This window comes from Eulemur rufifrons, chromosome 28, assembly GCF_041146395.1.
Source record: "Eulemur rufifrons isolate Redbay chromosome 28, OSU_ERuf_1, whole genome shotgun sequence".
Classification (NCBI taxonomy): domain Eukaryota; kingdom Metazoa; phylum Chordata; class Mammalia; order Primates; family Lemuridae; genus Eulemur; species Eulemur rufifrons.
The window spans coordinates 22,016,391-22,038,951 of NC_091010.1; the positions used below are offsets into that span (position 1 = coordinate 22,016,391).

Consider the following 22,561-nt stretch of genomic DNA (forward strand, 5'->3'; position numbering starts at 1 on the left):
TGTGCGTTCTTTAAGCTCTCCTGACAGGGAGGTGCCAGCCAGCCAGAAGAAAGTACGGTTCCTTCTCACAGCTTGGTGACCTCAGGGTCACTCCAGGAGCAGCCCTGCAGGGCATGACGCACCTCCCCAGGAGGGGCCTGTCTACAGAGCACGGCTCACCTGGGGCCCTGTCGTCCTCACCACTGGGGCCTCCAGGCAGCAGCTCCTTTGTTTGCTGCCGGAGAAAGTGGAGCAATTTTCCTCATTACCTCTGTAATCAGGACAGGTGGGAGGGAGGCACCAGGGCCTGGAGAGTCTTCTGCTCTGAGGCCCCCTGCCCCTGCCTGGTGCCTGGGGGCGGGTGTGGGCAGAGGGCACGGAGAAGCTAGTTTGAAGCAACTGAGTTCCCACTGACAGGAAGACAGGGCTGGTCCCTCTGTTCCTCAGGTCACACCATCCAAGCTGCCATGGACCACGTGTGGTCAGGAGTCTCAGGAGGTCTTGGAGGATGGGGAGGGGGCGTGCCAGTGGACAGTGTCTGTCAGGGACCCTGAAGGGCTTATTCCCTGGCGTTCTGGAAAGGGAGGGGGTCCCCAGGCATGATAAATATGCAAAACTGGGCAGTGAGACAGCTGTCCTCGGACAGGCCATCATTGCGGGTAACCCCAAAGCAGAAGGAGATGGGGGTACAGTCACAGCATGCTGTTCTTCCCCCACTTGCTACTTTGCTTCAGCCCACTGGGTTTACTGTTCTTTAGCTGATGTCGCTTCGTGGACAAAAGAGAAAGGAAGAGCAATACAGAAGTGCTGGGAAGCCAGGCAGACAGGGATGGCTTCCCTTCACTTGCCTCCTCCAAGTGCTAAGCACAGATCTCCTTGGCTCCTGGCCCTGCAGTTTAGACAAGGTTCCATACCCACCTCTGCCTTTCTTATCCACTCCCATGTGTCTCTCTAGCTGTTCCTGCGCCTGACACACCTGCAGAGCTCTAAGGTTTCATTTGACAAAATGTATCCATTTACTTGTTTATTTTTGATTAGGCAATAGTTGCACAAAACACAATATTCCAAGGGTTGAAAGGATAATAGGCAAAAATGTCTCCCTTTTTCTCCTGTTCGCAGACATCCAGTTCTCTGCCCAGAGGCAGCCACCGTTACCAGTTCTAGAGATACTCTATGCCTATGTAAATATAAATATATTTAATATTAGTGGCCTTGATAATGTACCACCATGGGCAGGTACTGTTGTAAGCACTTTACAAGTATGAAATTATTGAAATCTTTATAAGTCTGCAAGGTGGGTACTCTTACTATCTCTCTCTCTCTTTTCTAAGTGAGGAAACTGAAGCAGAGAGAGCCTAGGTAACTTGCCTGAGGTCACACAGCAAGAAAAAAGGAGGTTGAGACTGTGGCTGAAGATCCAGAGCTGCCTTATAAATTATTCACGGGAGTAGGGGATGCGCACTGTTTTGTGTCTTGCTTTTGTTACAATATATTTGAGAAAGTTGGTACAATGAGAGCTGCCTTAGTCTTTTCTTGGGGCAGAGTGTTTAGTACTTCGTTTTCATCTGCCCCAGACCCAGTTTAAAGTGTTTTCTCACCTCTTCCCTTTATCTACCCCCAGGAGTGAGTGTGGCTTTCTGACCCCTGTGCCCTCTGACCCCTGTGGGCCACAGCTGTCTCTGTGTGGAGCTTCCTCAGCACTGAACGTGGGCCAATTTTTTGTTTTTGTTTTTCTTTTTATATATTTTAGAATATTATGGGGGTACAAATGTTTTGATTACATGTTTTGCTTTTGTACAGTTTGAGTCAAAGTTATAAGTGTGGCCATCACCAAGGTAGCATGCACAGTACTCGTTAGGTATAAATTTATCTCTCCCCTCCTCCCTCCCACGTACTTGGTTTCTGTTGAGTTTTACTACCATTTACATGCACATGGCTGTTGATCAGTTAGCTCCAATTTAACCGTGAGTTACATGTGGTGTTTGTTTTTCCATTCGTGTGATACTTCTCTTAGAAGAATGGTCTCTAGTTCCACCCAGGTTGTTACAAATGGTATTAGTTCACCATTTTTATGGCTGAGTAGTACTCCATAGTATACATATACCACATTTTATTATCTACTCATGGACTGATGGGCACTTAGGTTGTTTCCACAGCTTTGCAATTGTGAATTGTGCTGTTGTAAATATTCAAGTGTAGGCATCTTTTTGATAAAATGACTTTTTTTCCTCTGGGTAAATGCCCAGTAGTGGGATTGCTGGATCAAATGGTAGGTCTACTTTTAGTTCTTTGAGGTAACTCCGTATTACTTTCCGTAGAGGTTGTACTAGTTTGCAGTCCCACCAGCAGTATAAGAGTGTTCCTTTATCTCCGTATCCACACCAGCATCTGTTGTTTTGGGACTTTTTGATAAAAGCCATTCTCACTGGGGTTAGGTGATTTTGGTTTTGTGGTTTTGCTTTGTATTTTGAGCGTGGGCTGTTTGAAGGACACTTATTGCCCCACTTGACCGTCTGATTCTGCCCTGCCAGGGGTCCTTGCATGCGGGACCGTTACTGCTCACTGATGTGGGGTCAGAGCTGAGGTGCCGACCGATCCTCAGTGGGCAGGTATTTTTGGAGATGCCACATTCTCTGGCTGATGGGCTACGTAATTACTGCAGGCCAGCTTTGTCTGTCTCCTAATGGAATCAGCAGACCTCCTGTCTCTGCTGGGGTAAATCTGAGCCTCTGAGTCAGCCTTGGCAGTGGTCCAAGATAAGGCTGTTGCAGGAAGTAATAGGAGGACCTCGGGGAAGAAGTCCATTTAACAGACACCAGAAACCCAGTTCGGTAGGTGTGATAAATAAGGAACTGTCATGACTGGGGCTGCTCTCAGGCTGGGGGCAACCTTGGGAGTGGGATGGAGTGGGGTCTTCTCCCAGAGCCCTTGTCCATCCCGGGAACCTAGTTTGACTATTAGCCCTGGAGCCCCCTGAGACCAGAGAGTGGGTGGTGAGACTCTGGGCAGACAGCCAGGGGGCCGAGACCCCAGGGGTGAGAAACAAAGTCAGACGTGGCCCTGGCTGGGTTCAGTTGGAAGCTCAGCATGTTGGCCAGCCCGGTGGCTGGACCGTGGGCCACACTTGATTCTTCCTCTGAAGTGGAAACAATAGAGCAAACCTCAAGTGCCCAGGCCAGGGCCACATAGGAGATAATAAGAATGAACGCAGAGTCATCAGCAACCTTGCTGACAGCAAGTGGCCTCTCCAGGCCTCAGTGTCCCCATGTGAGAAATGGGGAAACATCTACACACAGTGATTTTGTGAGGTTGGAGATAACACACATAAGGCGCCCTGTGCAGGACCTGGTGCACAGAAGATTCTTGGTGAACAAGAGCTCTGATACGGTGATGATGATGACACTATGGGGCCTGACTGTGTCTACGAGAGGACTCTGGTCAAGTAGTCAGGAAGATGGTCCTGTCATAGAAATCTGTCTCTACGCAGGGAGTTTCAGTAAGAACAGAGTTGCAGAGACCCCCAAGTCCAAGTCTTTGGGGATGGGGGACCTGAGGCTCAGAAGGGAGAAGTGGCTTGTCTGACCCACCTCCAGGCAGATGTGAAGCAAGACCTCAGCTCAGCGTCCCCGGGCCCATGGTCAGGCTCCTGCCGTGGAAGCAGGTGGTTTGGCTGCCGACAGTTTGCCTAATGCCAATGGGGCATTTTTGATTAGTTGTGTACATATACCTCGCCTTACTGCACAGAGGATTTGTGGAGCTTGTGAATAAGGCAGCTTGGGTATAGCAGCAGATGCTGGTGTAGGTGCAGAAGTCACTCAGGGACCCTGTTGGGCCATGACTTCCGAGACGTGAGTCTCGATGGTGCAGGAGAACTTGCTCTCCTGCCAGCCCCTCTCACAGGAGGGAGCAGGTCCCATTGTGTCCCATTTGAGGCCTTTCCCTAGGATGCTTTCCTCCCATGGGGCTCAGACTTGGCCACCTGTGAGATTTACTCTGACAATTTTGATGGAATTTGGCATATAAAGCCCTAGGAGGTGGGCAAGATGGGGACTTTGACAGGGGTGGGGCATTCACTCTGGGAACTGCTCTCGTTGCCCTTCCCTGGGGAGGGGGCCCAGAAGCAGCTCCATGGTTTGGTTCTCGCTCAAAACCTACCAGGTTAATTATAAACAACTTTGCCCTCATAAATTTGGCAACTTAGAAGAAATGGACCATTTTCTTGAAAACCACAAACTACTAAAACTCAACCAAGATGAAATGGACAATCTGAGTAGGCCTATGACCATTAAAGAAATTGAGTTTCTAAATAAAAAGTTCCCAAAGAAGAAATCTCCAGGCCCAGATGGTTTCACTGGATAATTCTACCAAACTTTTAAAACAAAAATTAACATCAATTTTACATAGTCTCTTCTAGAAAATAGAAGAGAAAGGCATACTTCCCAAGCCATGCTATGAGGCTGATATTACTCTGACATCAAATGCAGGCAGACAGTAAAAAAAAGAAAGAAAAAAAGAAAGAAAGAAAAAGAAAACTGTAAGCCAATATCTGCCATGCAAAAATTCTCAGTAAAATATTAGCAATCAAATTCAGTAATGTATAAAAAGAATATATGACATGGCCAGGTGGGGTTTATCAATTATTCCAGGTGAGCAAGGCTGGTTCAGCATTTGAAAATCAATCAGTGTAATCCATCATATCAAAAGGCTAAAGAGGAATCATAAAATCATATCTGTTGACAAAGAAAAATCATTTGGGAAACTATAACACCCATTCATGACAAAAACTCTCAGCAAACTAGGAATATGGGGAAACTACCTCAACTTGGTAAGGAGCATCCACAAAAATCCTGCAGCTAACATCTGACTTAATGACGAAGTGCTTCCCCCCCTAAGATTGGGAATGAGGTTAGGATGTCCACTCTCACCCTGAAAGTTCTAACCATCTCAGTAAGACAAGAAAAAGAAATAAAAAGCATACAGATTAGAAACGAAGGAATAAAACTATCTCTATTTGCAGATGACATCATTGTCTACATAGAAAAGCCCAAGGAATTTGCCAAAAAAACAAAAAAAAAAAAAACCAATTCCCCCCAAAACATAAAGTGAGTTCAGCAAGGTCTCAGCATACCCGATCAACACAAAATCCACTAAGTTATGCACACGCCTCCTAAAAAAGCTTTTCCTGGCTTCCTATGTCACCGAGGGTAAAATCCAGCATTGTCCCAAGGTCCTTGAAGGCCTGCGTAACCCGATTCCAGCCTCTTCTCAACCACTTTTCATCTTTTACCTCCCACCCCAGACACGTGGATCTCCTTCCTGTTCCTTTGACACACCAAGTTCTTTCCTACTTCAGGGACTTTGAGCTTGTCATTTGCTCTGTTAGCTCTTCCCTGGGCTCTTTGCAGAGCTGGTTCCTTCCCTCTGACCTTACCTGCCTTCCTAGCGATCCGAAATAACCTTATTTCTTTTCTTGTTTATGACTTTCTCACCCCACTAGTATACAAGATTGTTAAGGGAGAGATCTAGTCTGTCTTCTTGGCCATGGCTTCCTGCCACCTCGCAGTGCCTGCCCTGCGGTTGGTGCTGGGTCGTATTTGTTGAGTAAGTGCGGGCTGTTTTGGCACCACCATCTGAGAGACCTGCCCGTAAGCCATGTGTCATAGCCACACCCACGCTCTCTTATTTCTCCCTTTTGATTCCTGCTTTCACGTTGGCTTTCAGTTTTGTTTCTGCAAAGGTCTCGTGGGTCTTGTACCTCTACCAGAAGTAGTTCCTTCCGTTGGTTGAGTGTTTTTAATTTTCAAAGATTATCCTTTTCATGTTCAAGTACAAGGCTAAGCAAATAGTGGGTGCCTAGTAAATGTATGAATTGTGTAGCACGTCCTGCCTCTCATGGCCCTCTGTCAACTCATCGTCACAGCCTGTGACGCATGGGCAGGAAGGACCTTCTCGTGAGGCCACCAGAGGGGCTGGGTCCAAGGACACATGAAGAGTTAGAGCAGAACTGGGTCCTGGTGGTTTTTCTCCTTCACTCATTCATCACCACATAAGCAGGGGTTTGCTGAGCGTCCACTCGGAGAACAGGCACCGCAGGGATTAAGGGTACAGACTGGATGAAGTGGGGTGCCAGAGTGGTCCACCTCTCTTGGGCAGTGGACAAGTGCAGGGCCCCTAAGGCAGAACAACGATGTGACGAGGTGCCAGGCTCTGGGCACAGCTGGCTGGTTTGGGGGTTGGAAGAGGAAAGTCAGATATCTAAGGCAGGTTGGGCTTTGTGTGACCTCGGGTAAGTAATTTCACATCTCTGTAAATTGAAGGTAATGGGTTATAGTAAAATTAAAATGATGATTACGTGTTCCTAGAAGAAGTGCCTGGAGTGTAGTAGTGCTCAACAGACCTTAGTCCCATACATAGTGAGCTAAACCTCTGGTGTCACACAGAAGGGCTGTCTCCTGGAAACTGCCCCCTGCTCAGGCCCAGCACTTCGTCAAGGGGCCTGATCCCTGGGCTGGGCTGACACTCCCTCTCTCGGAGCAGATCTGGACCCTGCCAGAGCTCGCTAGTGGGAACTGTCCCCTCCCTTCCCAGTTGCAATTCAGCCCCTTTGGTCACTCTTACAGATTTAAGGAGCTGGACACCCCAGGTTTTTTTATTTTTATATAAGTAAAGAAAGAACACATCAATTTAAGGAAAGGCTTATGTGGAACAGATATTTGGCAGAATTGTCAGGGTGACACTCAGATTCACTCATTCATTCATGTACTCTTCAACTGTTTATTGAATGCTCACTGTGTACTGGGCAGTGTTGTGCACACTTTTCTACAATAGAGGCAAAGCCCCACCCTTGTGCAGTTTATGTTCTCAGAGAAGGAGCCAGACAATTTACAAGTAAGTCAACATGTTGGGTAATAATGGATACTATAAAGGTGAACACTACAGGAGAACAGAACAGAATCCACTGCGTGGGTATGGGTATCCTACTTTAGGTAGGGTAACATTTGAGCAAAGATACAAATGAAGTGAGGCAGCGAGCCTTGCAAATTCACGAGTAAATAGTGGTTTAGTAAGAGGGAACTACACGTGCAAAGGCCCTGAGGCAGCAGCATGCTTGGCCTGTTTGAGGAAATGCTGTCGGACAAAAGCACATTTGGGGAACCCTGGACTAGATGTTGTCCAATGTCTGCTCCAATACTGGGACCTTGTAACGGTGATCTGGATAGCGTAGTGTCATTTTATGGTTTAAGGTGTGCCTATCTAAGAACCTGGCTGCTGGAGGGGGTCTGGGTTTGCCTGGAGCAGGTGGTACATCTGCTAGTGGAACCTTGGGTTCAGGATGTCCCGGAAGATGGAAACATGGGAGGCAGTCCGGGCCCCCCTGCATTATCTATTTGCTTCCTAGGGGGAGAAGAGTCATTATTTATCAGTTATTTGCTGAGTGACCACAAGGTGCCCTTTGGGAGGATGGACGTAGGGACAAAGATAAGTCAGATGCAGTTCCCACCTGCCCGGAGCCCTAGCGTGCTGGAGCAGGGGACCTGCCACAGGGCTGGTACCCAGGCACGCGTATGCATGTGCTTGTGTGTGTGTGCACACACGTGTACACAGGCCCTGGGTGGGACAGGGGCTCAGCTCTCACTGCGGGAACCCTGGGAGGGGCTGTTGGGACCTCTGAGCAGCTGCATCACGGGGCTGTGGAAGGGCGTGGAGCACAGAGGAGGGGCAGGGCCGGCTGCATAATTGGTGGGGCCCAGCGAGAATTCTCTTTTGTCCAGAAAGCAGGGAAAAGTGCCCGTGAAAGGTACGTAGGAAGCTTTTCCCTTTATTTGCAGTCTCTCTCTCAGACTGGCATGGTGCTTTTCATTTGCTATTTCATGTTGTTCTAAGTAAGGAAAAATCAAAACTTAGCACAAATTTTGCCATTCATCCTATGTCGTTAAATGCAATTATGAGAGCATTTAACTCATATGTGGAAAATACACACTTCGTAATTTGTGGCTCATTTCCAGAGGTGCCTTCAGTAGACCAGAAGGACAAGCTCAAGCCAGACTCAGGAAGGCTGGAGGAGGAAGAAAAGTGTAGACTCCCGAGGCCCTGGGACCCCGCCCCATGGTGTAGGGCACACACATAGGCACCCTCGGGCCTGACAGCTGCGAGGTTTCTGCTCTTACCAGATGTTGGACTGGCCATGTTTCACCCTGGGGAAGTTGAGCCAGGTGTCTTCCCTTCCTGAGAGCTCACCACTCTCACCCATGACAGACCAGCAACTCCAAGGATCTTTAAGCCTGTGCATCAGTGGTGGGCGGGAATCAGGGGTGGGTGGAAGGCCCACTCCTGGTGAGACTCAGCCTTCAGCTGGCTGCCCACCAGACACGCCTTGGTGCTGCCAGCCCAGGAGCCCTGGGCAGGGGCAGGGGGAGCTGCCGCTGTGCTCCATCTGACATGGCATGGGGCACGGGGCGTGCCTGGCTCTGGCCCTCCCTGCTGGGGGTGGAGGGCTGCAACATGGCGGAGCAGGGATGGGGAGGGGGAGGCCAGGCGGGTCCTGGGGCACCAGAGCGCGGAAGAGCAGACTACAGACCACCCATCCTGGGGAGGTGTGGGCAGCAGGACCATGTGTGAGCACAGACTCTGTGACCCCAGCTCCATTACAAACACAGGTTCAAGGCTAAAATGATAAAGACTTACATGGCCACACAGGACATTCCACCCCAAGTGCAGGGCACTTTGGAGCATGGGGCCTTGTCTGAATGCACAGGTCACATGCCCACAAACCCAGCCCTGGGGAGAAGAGCTGAGGGACATTCTTCAGGCCACTTGGTTTTCTGGGCCTCAGTTTCCCTTGGGTCAGACAGGATGAGAGGTCCATGTGACAAAGGAGGGACTCACCGTCAGACGTGGGGTCTGCCTGTGTTAACAGACGTAGTCCTCCCTCAGCCCTGGAGGCAGCTGTTACTAGTTCCTGTCTACAGGTCACCTGCGCTGACACCTGACCGGGTTAAATGGCTTTCCGAGGGAAAGCAGTGAGGGCGGGTGGCACGGCCGGGGTTTGTGTCCAGGCGGTGCGCCCCAGGCTCCCTCTTGTCAGCCTGTGTAATGCTCCCCCGCCACCTGCAAACGTATTTCTGCCCCTCACCCCTCCTCCCTGTGCTGGGCCCTGTCGCCTCCTGGCTTCTTTGCTAGAACGTGGCATTTCATCTTCATCCTCCACCACCCGGCCCGTCTCTTGGCACTGCCTGGGCCAGGCTCCCGACAGAGGGGCTCCCGGCCCCGCTCCTGCCTCACAGGTCCCTGCACGGGCCTCTGGTCAGCTCTCGCAGTGACCACTCTCGAGGCAGAACCCCACCCATGTCTGGTCAGCTGTGGCCGGGCAGGGGGACAGGGGCAGGTGACACAGAAAGAACGTGGCTGCCCCTTGGGCAGGGAGGGCTGTGGAGAGCGGGGTCCCTTAGCTGGGGTACAGGGAACCCAGGGACCGCCCATCCTGGCCACCCCTTCAAGCCTAGAGCTGAGGCCTCGTCTGAGGGAGGAGCCTGCCCATCCTGATCCCTCCTCTAGGCCCAGGTGTCTGTGGGGAGAGCCTTCCAGTCCAAAGCCGAGAGCAGGTGGGGTGACCTCAGCAACGATGACAGGTGGCAGGCCCCGAGCAATGGTAGGAGCTGTCCCTCCTCTAGCATAAATGTACATTTAACCAGCTGCTTGGGGGACTTCCTCTGTGGCCTGGGGCTTCCTCACTGCTGTCCTGGCCCAGCAGAGAGCGGTGGCCGGCAGTCGCTCTGGCCTCTGGACGGCCCCCTTCTCACCCCACTCTCTCTTCTTCCCTGCGCGGGGCAGAGCTCCACCTGGAAGGGAATTTCCTGCACCGCCTCCCCAGTGAGGTCAGTGCCCTGCAGCACCTCAAGGCCATTGACCTGTCCCGAAACCAGTTCCAGGACTTTCCGGAGCAGCTTACCACCCTGCCGGCGCTGGAGACCATCAACCTGGAGGAGAACGAGATCGTGGGTGAGTAGACCTGGCCCTGGCTGCTGCATGCAGCTCTCACAGGGCACGGGGCTCTGGAGTCCACCTTTGCAGGCAGGAAGGAAAGCTCAGACCTTCTGGTCTGAGACACCTGAGCAAAGGGCAGTGGGTCTGGGAAGATAGCCATTTCGAGGCCCTGTCACTTGCCTGGTGCTGGATTGGACGCTTGCTTTCCCTAGGCAGGTAGATGGCCTCGGCTGTCCCCACAGTGCAGCCCTGAACTAGCCAGGCCACCGTGGGCCTCAGGCTCTCCCTGTGTTGGTCTCCAAGACCCTTCAGCTCTGACCCTCTGCACCGGCTCCTCCCTGAGTCCCTGCCTTCACGGGAGCTCTTCCCCGCGGCAGCAGGGGCCCTGGGCAAGCACGTGCCTGCCAGCACGAGCAGGCTCCTCCCTGTCATCGCAGCCTCCAGGGCCCCCGCCAGGGAACCGGGGAATCTGATGGGTGCCTTCTACAAACAGCAGACCCCAAGGGGCTGGGCCCCGCTGGGGTCCAGGAGCGGTCCCTCCTTCCTCCTGCACAACGACGTGCCTCTCTGTCTCATCAGGACCTCGGAGGGCTGAGCGGTCCTCCAGCCAGCAGTCTAATCTCCCCAGAGAAACCAGGCACTCCGCGGGGTCTCTCCGTGCCCGCTCCTCCTCCAGCGGCCCCTCCCTCCTGTGCGCCCTCCTTCACTGGCCGTGGCCCCATTTCTCCCTCTCTCACATATCGCCTCTAATGTTGATGCCGTTCTCATGCCAATGATGTTAATAATAGCCCCCTTCAGTTATGCTTTCGTTTTTGTAAGCCCTTTTACAGCCATTATGCCATTTGATTAAAAGCAAGAGCCTTCTCATGGGGAATGGCCTGCCTCGTGCGGTGGCGCATGCCTGTCTCCCGTGATGCTGCAGACGGGCCTCGCCCTGGCTGGGTGGGAGGTAGGACCAGCTGACCTTTGGGGGTCTGGGTCCGTTCTTGGACAGGTGGATAAACTGAGGTCAAAGCACATTACCGGTGACCATCGGGTTGCACGGTGAGACTGCCCGAGTGCCAGGACGAGAATAAGTGATGCTGGAACTCAGCCCTGTGTCTGGGAGGGAGTCCCCTTGCCTGCCTGTGGGACGCCCCTGGGGATGGGCTCTGGCTCAGTCTTGCGCTCCTAAGACCAGGGTCCCCAAGCGGTTGGCTCCCCGGTCGTGTGGGCCCCTGCACAGTCTTTAAGAAGAAAAGGCCTGCCCAGAAGTGCCTTTTCTTTGTGAGGCTGTCCCTCCTCTGCTGTCCTGAGCACCCAGGGTCTGGCTGCGGAGCCCTCCCTTCCCTGCGTTCCTAGCCGGGCCCTCCTTGCCTGGGTCCTTCCTCTCCTGCTTCTTATTCACTGAGGCCCTTCCTGGTGCCTCTGCTTCCTTCTGCTGTTTACCTAACTGGGGCAGTAACCGAGCAAGAGCTACTACGGCCAGTGCCAAGACCAAAGCCGGGCGTGTTGCTGGTAGGCAGGTGGGTCAGGACGGCGCTGGCCTTGGCTTCGGCGCTTCCTCCCTGCAGCCTTGGGAGACTCCCAGCAGCTCCCTGAGCCTCGGCCTCCCACCTTTCACATGGAAGGCATCCGCCAACCCCAGAAGGTGGTCAGAGATGAGAAGAAGGTAGCTTTCCAGGCAGGGGAGCAGCCTGTGTGGACATCGCTGCTGGCTGCAGTCCAAGAAGCGACTTTCACCAAAGCAGGCAGCACAAGGTAGCCCAGGTCCCTTAACGCTTCCCCTCCCGCAAGGCTGACAATATCCTTCAGCAGCAACAGCCCCAGACTGAAGATCTGCTATTTGGGTTCACGCTGCCTTTGTGCAGTGACAGTAATGCTCTTCACACCAAGGACATGTGCGATCCCTTATCCACAGCGTGGTGGTCCCCATTTGGCACACATAGAAACTGAGGCCCTAAGCCTTCTTGGCCTAGTGCCTGTTGTACACCTGGCCAGGTAAAAGAGACAGCAGCAGCTAGGCCGTGTTTCCAGTCAGTTTGGCCTGTGACACAGCCCCTGCTGCCCAGCCTCCTCCAGGCCTGGCGACGTGGAGATGCCAGGGGCTGCCCCTGTCCAGGAGAGGATCCTGGTTGCCCCCAGGTGGCCAGCTGCTCCCAGAGGAGCTCAACTAATGCCAGGGCCCTCTGCACTGGGGAGGCCTTGGTCCTCTCCCACCCCCCAGCTGGCAAGAAGGGGTGCATGGAGGCAGCCACTGTCCCCGTGCTGGAGTCACCCTGCTCCCATTTTCTACCTCTCCCTGGTCCATTCTAGTTACTTGGTGGCTTCTCAACTCCCAGGCCAGCAGGAGCGCAGGCCGCAGCCTTCACACCGCGGGGGGCGCTGGCCCAGCGAGGGGCTGCTCAGCCCTTCGTTATGGAAATAGCCTTGCACTGTTGGCTGCTGGTGGCTGGTCGCCGCAGGATCTCGCTGGGATAATTGTAGAAGGAGCTTAAACCACCTTCAAAGTGGTTTGTTTTTTTCCTGTCAGAACCCTTAGAGGGTGCTAGGAAAATAAAACAAAATTCTTATGAGAGAGAAATTTGAGATACGTGAGTTGCCTTTAAGCTTTAGTAAGTAGAGAACAGGCGGCTCTGAAACAAGCCCCCAAGTGCATTGGAAGGAGACCCACCCCAAAGGGCCCTCCCCAAAGATACCTGTGGCCTGCCCCCAGGGAGGCCTGGAGGCTCTCAGCATCCCGCAGCTGCCAGGACCCGCTCACTCGTCCTCCTCTTTCCAAACAGTGCTGCCGCCTCACCTCCTCCGCCCTCTGGGCCACCTGGGGGTGGAGGAGGAGAGGTGGCCCATTCTGTGGAGGAGAGAAGCTTGGAACCAACAGAGCACATCGGCTGGGACGGATAGGGACACTTCTGTCTGCTTTCTGTTGCCAGCCTCTGGGAGGTGGCAGTGCCTATCCTTGGGGCTCTCTGGTGGCTGAATACCCTCAGGTCTCATGTCTGTGGAGCCCGAGGCTGCCCCTGGTGTCACCACCTGTGTGTGACCCTTCTCTGTCCTCGAGGGTGGTCTCCACGTCCTCTTCTTTCTGGAGCCACCTGCTCCACGCCCCCACTAGTGTCTGGCACAGTGTCTGGCATACAGCAGGTGCTCGGTTGGTGGAAAACACTGCTTAGAGCAGGAATTCCAAAGCCCCGAAGCTCCTCTGAAATACCTGAGGCACAACGGGGCAGATGGTTTCAAGCTGTAGGTTATGACCGGCTAGTGAATTGTGAAGTCAAATTAGTGGGTTGAGACCTGCAATTTTTTAATAGAATAGAATAGAATAGAAAATGTCAGAGTACATCACACATAGCACGATAATTACTGTTGTCTGACTTTTAATTTCAGTTTTACTATGTGCATGCACAGGTATATACACCGGCTCATGATGAAAATTGTATTCCTTTCTGTGTCATGAGGAGGAGGTATGCAAAGCCACTCCTGTGAGTGTCCTGCAGAGATGCGGGGGCCGTTCTTGGCAGCTCATGCCCCCACCACATTATACAGCCTTCCTTCCTCGTGTCCCCACCCCTCTCCCCTACCCTGCGCAGCCCAAGCTCTCGGTCTGCAAGTCCTTCCCCGTGTCTTCTGTTCTCTGCCTGTGGCCGGGCGCCCTGAGTCTGCAGCTCTGGGCCCAGTTCAGGTGAACAGGAAGCAGAGCAGGTCCCGGGGCCTCTGCCCACCTGCATCAGCCCCCTGGCAGACACACAGCAGCTTTCTGAGGGGCTCTCTGGGTCCTTAGGGACTGGCCTACCAGACACGGTTATTTGCTGTGAGTGCTCTCAAGAGGGAGGAAAAGGGGTTGTAGCTTAGAATGTTTGTTCAGACAACAGTCATTTACAAGTTTCTGGGACACGAGATGGTTCCTATATTTTCCAGATCAGAAAGTGGTATGTGGAAGTTTTTATGTATTTGTAAACAAGACTGCCTGGGGAAATGAGGTCTCTGGGGGAGCAGAGGCTACAAAGATGCATGAGATGTGGGCCCTGGCCCTGAGTTGCTTACAGGTGTTAGTGTGAGCCAATACTACGCTGCTAGACAGCTGGAGGGGAGGTCAGGCCTGCCGTGCTGTGGGGTGACAGGGAGAGGACTCTCAGCTGGAGGGAGGCTGGCCGCGTGCGTGTCCCTGTGGGATGGGGCTCCCAGGAGGATCCAGGGAGGGCTTCTGAGAAGGTGGAGGAATTTAGCCTGACTGTGGGCGATGACATAGGGACATGATGGGCCACCCATCTTGTGAAGATGAGGAAGTCAGCTCGCTCACCCCAGTTGCCGACACACATGGCTTAAAGGTTGGGGCAGGAACTGCATGAAGGCCACCACTTGCTCCCAAGCACTCAATGCCGCACAGCAGGTCGGTCCTGCAACATGTGGGGTGAAGAGAAAATCATGTATTTGGGAGTCTTCATTTTGCTAAGCAGGAGACCATTTCAGTTAAGCTAGAATTTAACTTTTTTTTTTTTGTATGTACATACTGTTCCAGAGAGAGCAAGAGATCATAGGAAAACAAGTCCTTGTTAAGAATTTAATAAATAGAGCAATGGTAGTTTTAAAAAGAAAATTATCTGTGTTACATAGGGATGCTCTAGGCTGCATTTACTTAATTCTGCCCTTGTCCTGTTCACTTCTCTCTATCCAGGCCTGTATTTCTCCAAATGTGGGCCCAGGACTAGCAGTGGCGGCAGCACTGGAGGACTGGTTAGAAATGCACGTTCCCAGGCCCCACTCCAGACTTACTGGAGCCCTCTGAGGGAACGGCAGCAGCTGTTTTAATAGCCCTCCCTGCAGGTGTTTGGAGGCACGCTGGAGTTTGAGAATCTCTGCCTGAGCTCTCAGTTCTCAAAGATCATCCATAGACCAGCAGCATGGGCACCCCTGGGAGCTTGTTAGAGGCTCATACCTGTAATCTTAACACTCTGGGAGGCCAAGGTGGGAGGATTGCTTGAGGCCAGGAGTTCAAGACCAGCCTGAGCGAGGGTGAGACCCCGTCTCTACTAAAAATAGAAAAATTAGCCGGACATGGTGGCGAGCGCCTGTAGTCCCAGCTACTCAAGAGGCTGAGGCAGGAGGATTGCTGGAGCCCAGAAGTTTGAGGTTACAGTGAGCTATGATGATGCTACTTCACTCTACCCAGGGTAACAGAGTGAGACAGAGTCAAAAAAAAAAAAAAAAAACCAGGAAAAGAAAAAGAAGAAGTGCAGAGCCTCAGGTTTCGCCTCATATCTCCCAATGAGAATCTGTCCCTGGGCAAGATCCCTGGGTGATTTGTTTGTGCAGTAAGTCCTCACTTAACAGGTTCTTGGGAACTGCCACTTTAGACAAAATGACGTGCTATATGCCTTAGGAACTTAACTCTTGTTTATATCAATTAGCCTATGGTAAAATTGGTTTTGTTATCCAGTACATTGTTTTGCTTAAAGTCACAGTATCCAAGGACGAGGAACAACATTTAGTGAGGACTTACTATACAATGCAGCCTGAGAAGAGCTGGCCCAGGGCCTTGTCCTAAAGCACCAGGTGCCATCTCAGAGCAGCTGACTCTGTTAACGGCCTCACCATCTTCCCAAGCACAACTGCTCCTCCCAAGCACAGAAGGTCTCAGGGTATGCTCCTCAGAGCCCACATCCCAATGCCACTGGAGTGCCAGTTAAACATGCAGATTCCTGTGTCCTATCCCATGCCTCCTGGGTTAGAATTTCTGTGGCTGCAGGGAGAGGCAGGTGAGGGATGCCACATGCCTGCTAGGCATCCAACAACTGTTTGCCACATTGCGTTGGCAGGTTGCAAGGGCATAGGCTTTCCTACCCTGGCCTTACTCAACCGTGGCCAGAGTCCTATATAGGTCTAGGGAAAGCCACGGTCCCTGGGAGAGTCACACTGCGAGGCCATGGTAGCTGGTATTTTACAAGGGAGCGATTGGCAAAAGCAAATGCTTCCTGTAGCTTCCTGTGTGCCATGCAAGGCTGTCAGCTCTGAAGACAGATCAAAGCAGAGAAGCTGATCTCTTGCCCTCTTTCCTCTTTCCCACAAGGCTGCCTGGCTCCTTTGGGGGCTGGGGTGGGGGTGGGGCTGTTCTAATCTGCATGTAGATTAGCAAATGGTGCTCTCTTTCTCCTCTGGCATCAGCCGCTGCTCTCAGCAACCTCTGCTCAGAGCTGTAAAAGGCATGTTTGGAATCTGGCTGGTCTCATCTTTTGAGCTGCACCATATTCCACTTGGCACTGCTTGGCTGATTAAAGATGTGAGGCCTTGCTGGAGAGACCCCCTCCCAGGGAGATCTCACATTAAAGGGACCACGCCAAGGCCTCGAGGGCTCTGGGAGGTCCAGCCTGCTGCCCACCCTGCAGGCCACCAATGCTCAGTAGGATGGGATCAGCCTGAAGTAGGGAATCTTGGCCAAAACAAATGCTTCTGAACCCAAAGCCCTGCCTCCTGCCAGGCCAGATAGTGACACAGGGGGAGGCTTCAGATCTGCCCATGTGCCAAAGAGGGCGCCTTGATCTGTCGGCACCAGCTGCTCTCAGAACGTCCCCCAGGCCCACACGGCAGCTTGAACCATGGGCACAACAGACTCTCAGTGTGTCTCCCGGAACTGCCTGCCTGTCTTCTCTCTGCATGGCACAGAAGGGGAGATCCCCATGGTGATAACAAAGTGGAAGCCAGTGCACACTCATCGTCTGCCTACTTCTGCTTCTCTCCTGATGGTCTGTGGCCCCCTGCGAGGTAAAGAGCCTCTGAATCAAACTTCACTCACCCCTGACCACTTTGCACATTGGACTCTTGCCTGTCCCCTTCCCTTACCTCGGCTTCTCAGGGATTTGTAACAGAAGAGGCAAAGGTCTGAAGTCCCATGCACATCATTGCGTGAGCAGGCCACCTCATCTCTGCCAGCCCCCATTTCCTCGTCTGCACAGTGGGGAGAGCAGTTCCGCCCACTGGAAGTGGGGCAGGAGGTAGGGTCACTGTGATCACCTCCCACAGCCTGCTGGCCCTCCTGCCACTCAGCCCTCCTGGAACCCTGGTCACATGCTGCCTGCTCACTCACCTTGCTCCTTGCCCTGCAGCCTGCATTTACCGAGGCGCCAGGACAGAGGAGGCAGAGGATGCTGTTCATGGTTGGACAGAGGTAACTGGTGGATCACAAGGTCCGGGGCAGCGGTCAGCTGGCCAGGGAGAGTTTACCACAGTTGTCCTTCCAGAGGATTCTGAGCAGCCAGCCTGCAGAATGTGATGCCCTCCCGGGCCCCTTGGAGCCACCTCCGCCCCATACTCCTGCAAGCGTGCTCCTCTGTCATTCCATGTCCCACTCTTCTGTCCCATTAGAGCTCACAGAGGGGGCCAGATAATTTCTGCCTGCTGGAGGTAATTGACAGTTGAGGAATTTCCCACTTACCACTTCAAGGATGGTGGAAAGGACGCTGGGTGAGGTGGCTGAAGATCTGTGTTTGAGAGCAGGCTTTACTGCTTACTATTTGCATGAGGTCATTTAGCTGGAACAGAGATTCAGTTTCTCCATCTGAAAAGTAGAAAGAGTGGCCCTTATCTATATCCTCATGGTGTAGCGTGAAAAGGTAAAAGCCAGTAATGGAGCAGTGCAGAATGGCAGGCCGGCTGCAAGGGACTGACAGTGCTGGACGTGGCGGGTCCTTCCTCCTTCCCTGCCTCACTCCTTTCCTCCCCACATCCGTAAAAGGGATTTAAGATGGCCACTTAGTAGCTAGAAGAGGGAAAGATCATGATGCACAGCTTTCAAGCCTGGCTAGGATTTGACTAGGTAGGGACCCACCTGGCTGGCACATCTGGGAGGATGAAGTCAAACCCCTGGCACTTCTCTCCTGCCCCTGGATCTGGGGCTCCAAGCCCATCTGGAGGGAAATGGAGTTGTCCCCTCCCTGGGCATGGGGTTTGGAATTCCCCCTGAGCATAGCCAGCTGCCCAGAGTCTGAGCCTTTCCCTGACCCCTGCCTCCTGAGTGTCATGGGACCCAGGGAAGGATGACTTGCCCTCCAAGGTGGTGCTCCCTGAGTGCACAACAGACTAGTGCCCTCTGCACCTCGCGCCCTTGCCTAGTGTCTGCAGAGCTCCGAGTTGTGCCCACAGGCATCGATTTTGCTAGTAAGCACTTGGGGGAGTGATCATTAGGCAGTGCAGGGAGTGCTTGCCAACTGTGCAGCCACATGAAGGGAGAAATCGGAGTAAACCAACAAGCATCAAAAGCAATTAGTGCAAATTAGACATGGCCCCCAGCTACAAGGGTGTGGAAATCTGTCTGTAGCCCTGCCCCACGTGTCCACCTGCAGGGAGCTAGCAAGCCAGGTCTGTGGACAAAAGAACTTCTACACACTTGGTCTCTGCCCTAATGGCATCCTCTGTGCCAATCACTGTGCGGTGAAGCCTTGATGAACCAGAACCTCCAAGTCTCCAGGATACTGTTGGCACTCTGCTGGGAGCACACAGGCCAATAGCAGGAAGAGAAGTTCTCTGACCCTCCTTTAAAACACAATAAATGGCTTCTGTGCTTTGTTCACCACCAATCTCTACTCCCTCCTGTTCCTGTCTCTGTCCAGGGTGCTGGAGAGCTGCCCAGTGCTCTGGATTTTCAAGCCCAGCCCTGCAGGGGCGCCTCATTTAAGGAGTAAGAGGCGTGTGGCAATGCAGACAGGGATTTAGGCATTTGGGGAATGATCATTCACCAGTTGTTGTTTTTAACTGAGTGACTTACTCTGTGCCAGGCACTGAGCTGGAGACACTGGCATTGTGTGGTGCACTAGCTGTCACCCAGCGACCATTCACATACGCCCTCCTCTAAGCACTTTCCAAGGATGCTCTTGTTTAATCCTCAGACAACTTTATGAGGCAGGTACTATTATTCTCCCCAGGTGAGGAAACGGAGGCACAGGGAGGTTAAATAACTTGGCCAACATCACACCACCTGGGCAGAGCCAGGATTCCAACCCAAGCAGTCTTGCTGCAGAGCCCTAGATATTTGGGACAGTGCTTTGCATAGGGAGAGAAGATTCTTGCACATAGCTATAGGGGGATAGGAAGCCGCAGCAGCGTAGCTTTGGTTGGAAGGAAACTCCCTTGGGGTGGGGAGAACAGTGCAAGACAATGAGGCAGGTTTCCCTGGGCCGGGAAGACAGTCAGCTTTGCTCCTTCCAGCTCTGCCGTGCACAGGGAGGCAGGAAGGCAGGATGCACGATGGAAGAATCGTCAACAGATTCTCCCATTAATCCTCACCAGGGGTGCTCAAACTAGCTGTACATTCAAGTCATCCAGTGAGCTTTTAAAACCCTGTGTCGAGACCATACCTCATGCCACTTTTTAAATCACAATCTCTGGTGGTGGGATTCAGGCTTCATGATTTTTTAAAACTCTCCAGATGGTTCCAGTGCTCAGGCAAGACAGAACCACTGAGCAAGACCAGAACTCTCAATCAATAAGCACCATTCTGCCCTGAGCATGGGCTCCTAGTGGCCTTTCTAGTTGGAAGCACATATAAACCCAGCCTCAGGGAGGGAGACCTATAAACATGCACCTCCGCCATCTCATTCCAGTCCCTGAAGAATCCGTAGCCTCCCTCTTCCTCCTCTTCCCAATGTCCGCGTGTGCGCGTATGCACACGTGAGTTAAGTAGCTGCGTCAGGGCAAGAAGAGCAACAAGCCCAGCCGTGAGAGCTGACAGGTGCTGGGAGGGTGGCAGAGACGAGCTTTGTAAACGTGCATCTTTCCCTGCACCCTGCTGTCCCCTGGACCCTGCACGGGGTGCTCTGCTGCCCCGGTCCTGCAAAAGCCCCTTTCAGAAGGAACTTTATCAATAAGCCAAAGGCAGCTGAGAACACACAGAAAACAAAGGATGGGCTAATCCCAAAGAGGAAGCGTAGGCCGAGCACGCTGGCGTAAGTGGGGAGGAGCTGGCTGGCGCACCCCCACCCCAGCACGCCTCGCCTTCAACCCATGTTGTTTCCCAGGAGCTGGTCCCCTGGGCAGCGCCCTGCCTAACTCACTCTCACCTGGGGAGCTTTTCCTCTTTTTGCAATTGTAGGGGAGGTCTCATTTCTCTGACAGTGATATCCAACCTGAGCAGAACGATTCATACAGTTGGTATCAGCCACTTTGATTTCCCAGCGTAGAGAAGGATTTACAAAGGAGCCATCCTCGCCCCCCACCCCCAGGGAGAACCTCAGAGGAGGTTCCATTCCACCAGCCCTGTCATCCTGCAGTCCTGGCCCCATGGCACAGACACACAGTGGATGAAGCAGCTCTAGTCCTCCACTGGGCATCTAGACCACCAGCTCCCAGGGAGGGGATGCAGACGCTTGAGAGGTGACAGTGAAATTGCCATTCTTTTCTGAGGCCCTCCCCAGAGCATCTAATTAAAGCAGTTGGAGGAACTGTTAATAAAAGAGGCCCAGGGCAGCCTGGGGGAAGGCGCAGGCCTTCCGGTGGCTGGAGTGTGGGAGGGGAGGAGGGAGGAGATAAATGCCACCAGGCCATTTGAATTGCTTATGTGGCTGTCTCCAGAGTGGCCAGTGAGAAGACGATGTCGTTTCTGAGGAGGATCGTTAGGAGTGGGCATTGATTGCGTGTCAGCTCTGGGCTCGGGGGGCCTTTGGAAGGAAGGGTTGTGGCCAGACGCCCCTGGCTGCCACCTTTGCTGGCCAGCCTGGGGCACAGGAGGAAATCACAGCCAGGGTTTTTCTCCTTTGTTTTTCTTCCCCTGCAGCTCCTACTTAAGGGGGAAAAGGTGTCTGTAGGTTCTTCAGTAGATGCCTAAAACACTCTGCTTCCCATCCACTGAAGAGGTGCCTGCCACCCTTTCTGCACCTCAGTGACTCTATCCACTTTGGAGAGCACCTGTGGTCCCCTCGACGTCCCCTGTGGTCCCACCTCACAGACCATGAGGCAGAAGGGCCCTCTTGAGAAGCTAAGGTTCTGAGAGGTGAGGGGCCTGGCCTGAGGGTGCATGGCTTTAAATGGCAGAGCCGAAATTAGCGTCTGTTGGGCCCGGGTCTTTGGCCCTGGCCGCCCTCCCAAACGGACCTTCTCTGTACTGTAGCTTCTCTGCAGATTGAATAAATCTTTCGCCTTTTACCAAATGGCCCTTCTTCAGCAGCGGACGAAGAACTCTCTGTTCCACCCAGCTCTTCCTGAGGGCTGGAGCTCAGGAACTGCAGTGAGCTGCTTGTCCCCTGAGGGCTGGGGCTGCTCTATTTCTGTTTGCTTCCGGCCCCACCCGTGCCTGGATGCGCCTTAGTGCAGGGGAGGCTCAGCCACTGCCCCGACCTGGCTCCCACCAGCAGCGAGTGGTCTGAGAGATGTGTGTGCGTGTGGCTCATCACAGGCACAGTTCCCTGTCCCCGCCGGGTGACCACAGTTTGCTTGCTTGTCTCTTGTGGCATTTCGAGTGGGGGCGTGAAGCCCAGCACAACACGGCAGGACATCCTTCAGCTTAGCTGCTTTGGTCGCCAGGCACCAAGAGCTGCCTGGAGGCTGAGCTTTGGGGCCGGGCTGGCCTGGATTCTCAAGCAGTGCCGACTCGGAGGCCATCTGGTCTCCGCCGGGAGCCCGCTGCCCCTTGCTGCTTCCCTGGGCCCACACCCCTCATCCTCTCAGCGTCCTGTTGGACCATGGGTGCCTCAGGGATGGAGAACAGCGCTCTGGAGCGATCATTTTCAATCATCTTGCCTCTCACCTGGTCCCACTGGCGTGAAACGAGTTTACCAGTCAATACTGCTAATGATTAGTGAGAGGAGGCCAAGCCGACCTCGGGGGAGTAATTTTCTATAAACACTGCCCACTCCGATCCTGCTATTATTGATTACTCCACGCTTCCCGCAGACACAGGCAGGAAGCCAGGATGGCTGTCTGCGGTGGGAAGAGGGCAAGTTGGGCACGTTTAATCCTGGTTGAGTTCCTTCTCCCCTGCCACGGGCTGTGAGCCTTTGGCTTTTGTCCCAGCCCAAGACACAAAGACACGGAGGCCTATGACCACCCCACCATTGCACACTTGGGGGCCAAGGGAAAGGTAAGGGAACATTACTCTGGCTTCCTAAAGGGATTCTAGGACCTCACATCCTACACTCTACAGTCATAGGCTGAAAGAGATGGCAGTAACCCCAGAAGCCTTGTAGACTTAGAGCCTCTCCTGATCTGAAACAGTGAAAAAAGTTGGCAACAACCTGAATTTCCAAGAACAGAAAAAGGAGCCAGAGTGGTAGGTACATCCATACCCTGGACTATGGTGCAGCTATAAAAATGTCACCAATTTGTAACCTGAAAAGATATTTACAACACGTCATAAAGAAAGCATGCCATGACATGGTATCTAGGAGGCCACGCTATGTATGTGTGTATGTGTATACATACTTATACATATTAAATAGTTGGGGAGGCCATATACCAAGACATTAGCAGTAATTAATTCTAGATGGTGGCACGTGGTGATTTTCTTTTTGCTCATTAATATTTTCTAATTTTCTAAATCGGAGTATAGTGCTAAAGGGTCAGTGTCTTATCACAGCCTCGGTGCACAGCGGCCTGGCCCCAGCTGGCAAGTGTGCAAGAATAGGTGAGGCGGGGA

The 22,561-nt window shown here is 52.9% G+C and overlaps 1 protein-coding gene across 2 annotated transcripts in view; it reads left to right on the plus strand.

Moving 5' to 3' along the window:
- The window catches only part of LRRC20 (leucine rich repeat containing 20), a 78,133-nt gene that overhangs the window by 47,063 nt on the left and 8,509 nt on the right, over nucleotides 1–22,561 (plus strand). For both annotated transcript variants that reach the window (XM_069460067.1, XM_069460066.1), the window contains one exon: nucleotides 9,811–9,978. In XM_069460067.1, coding sequence (XP_069316168.1) covers nucleotides 9,811–9,978 — 168 coding nt within the window. The remainder of the gene's footprint in view (nucleotides 1–9,810; nucleotides 9,979–22,561) is intronic.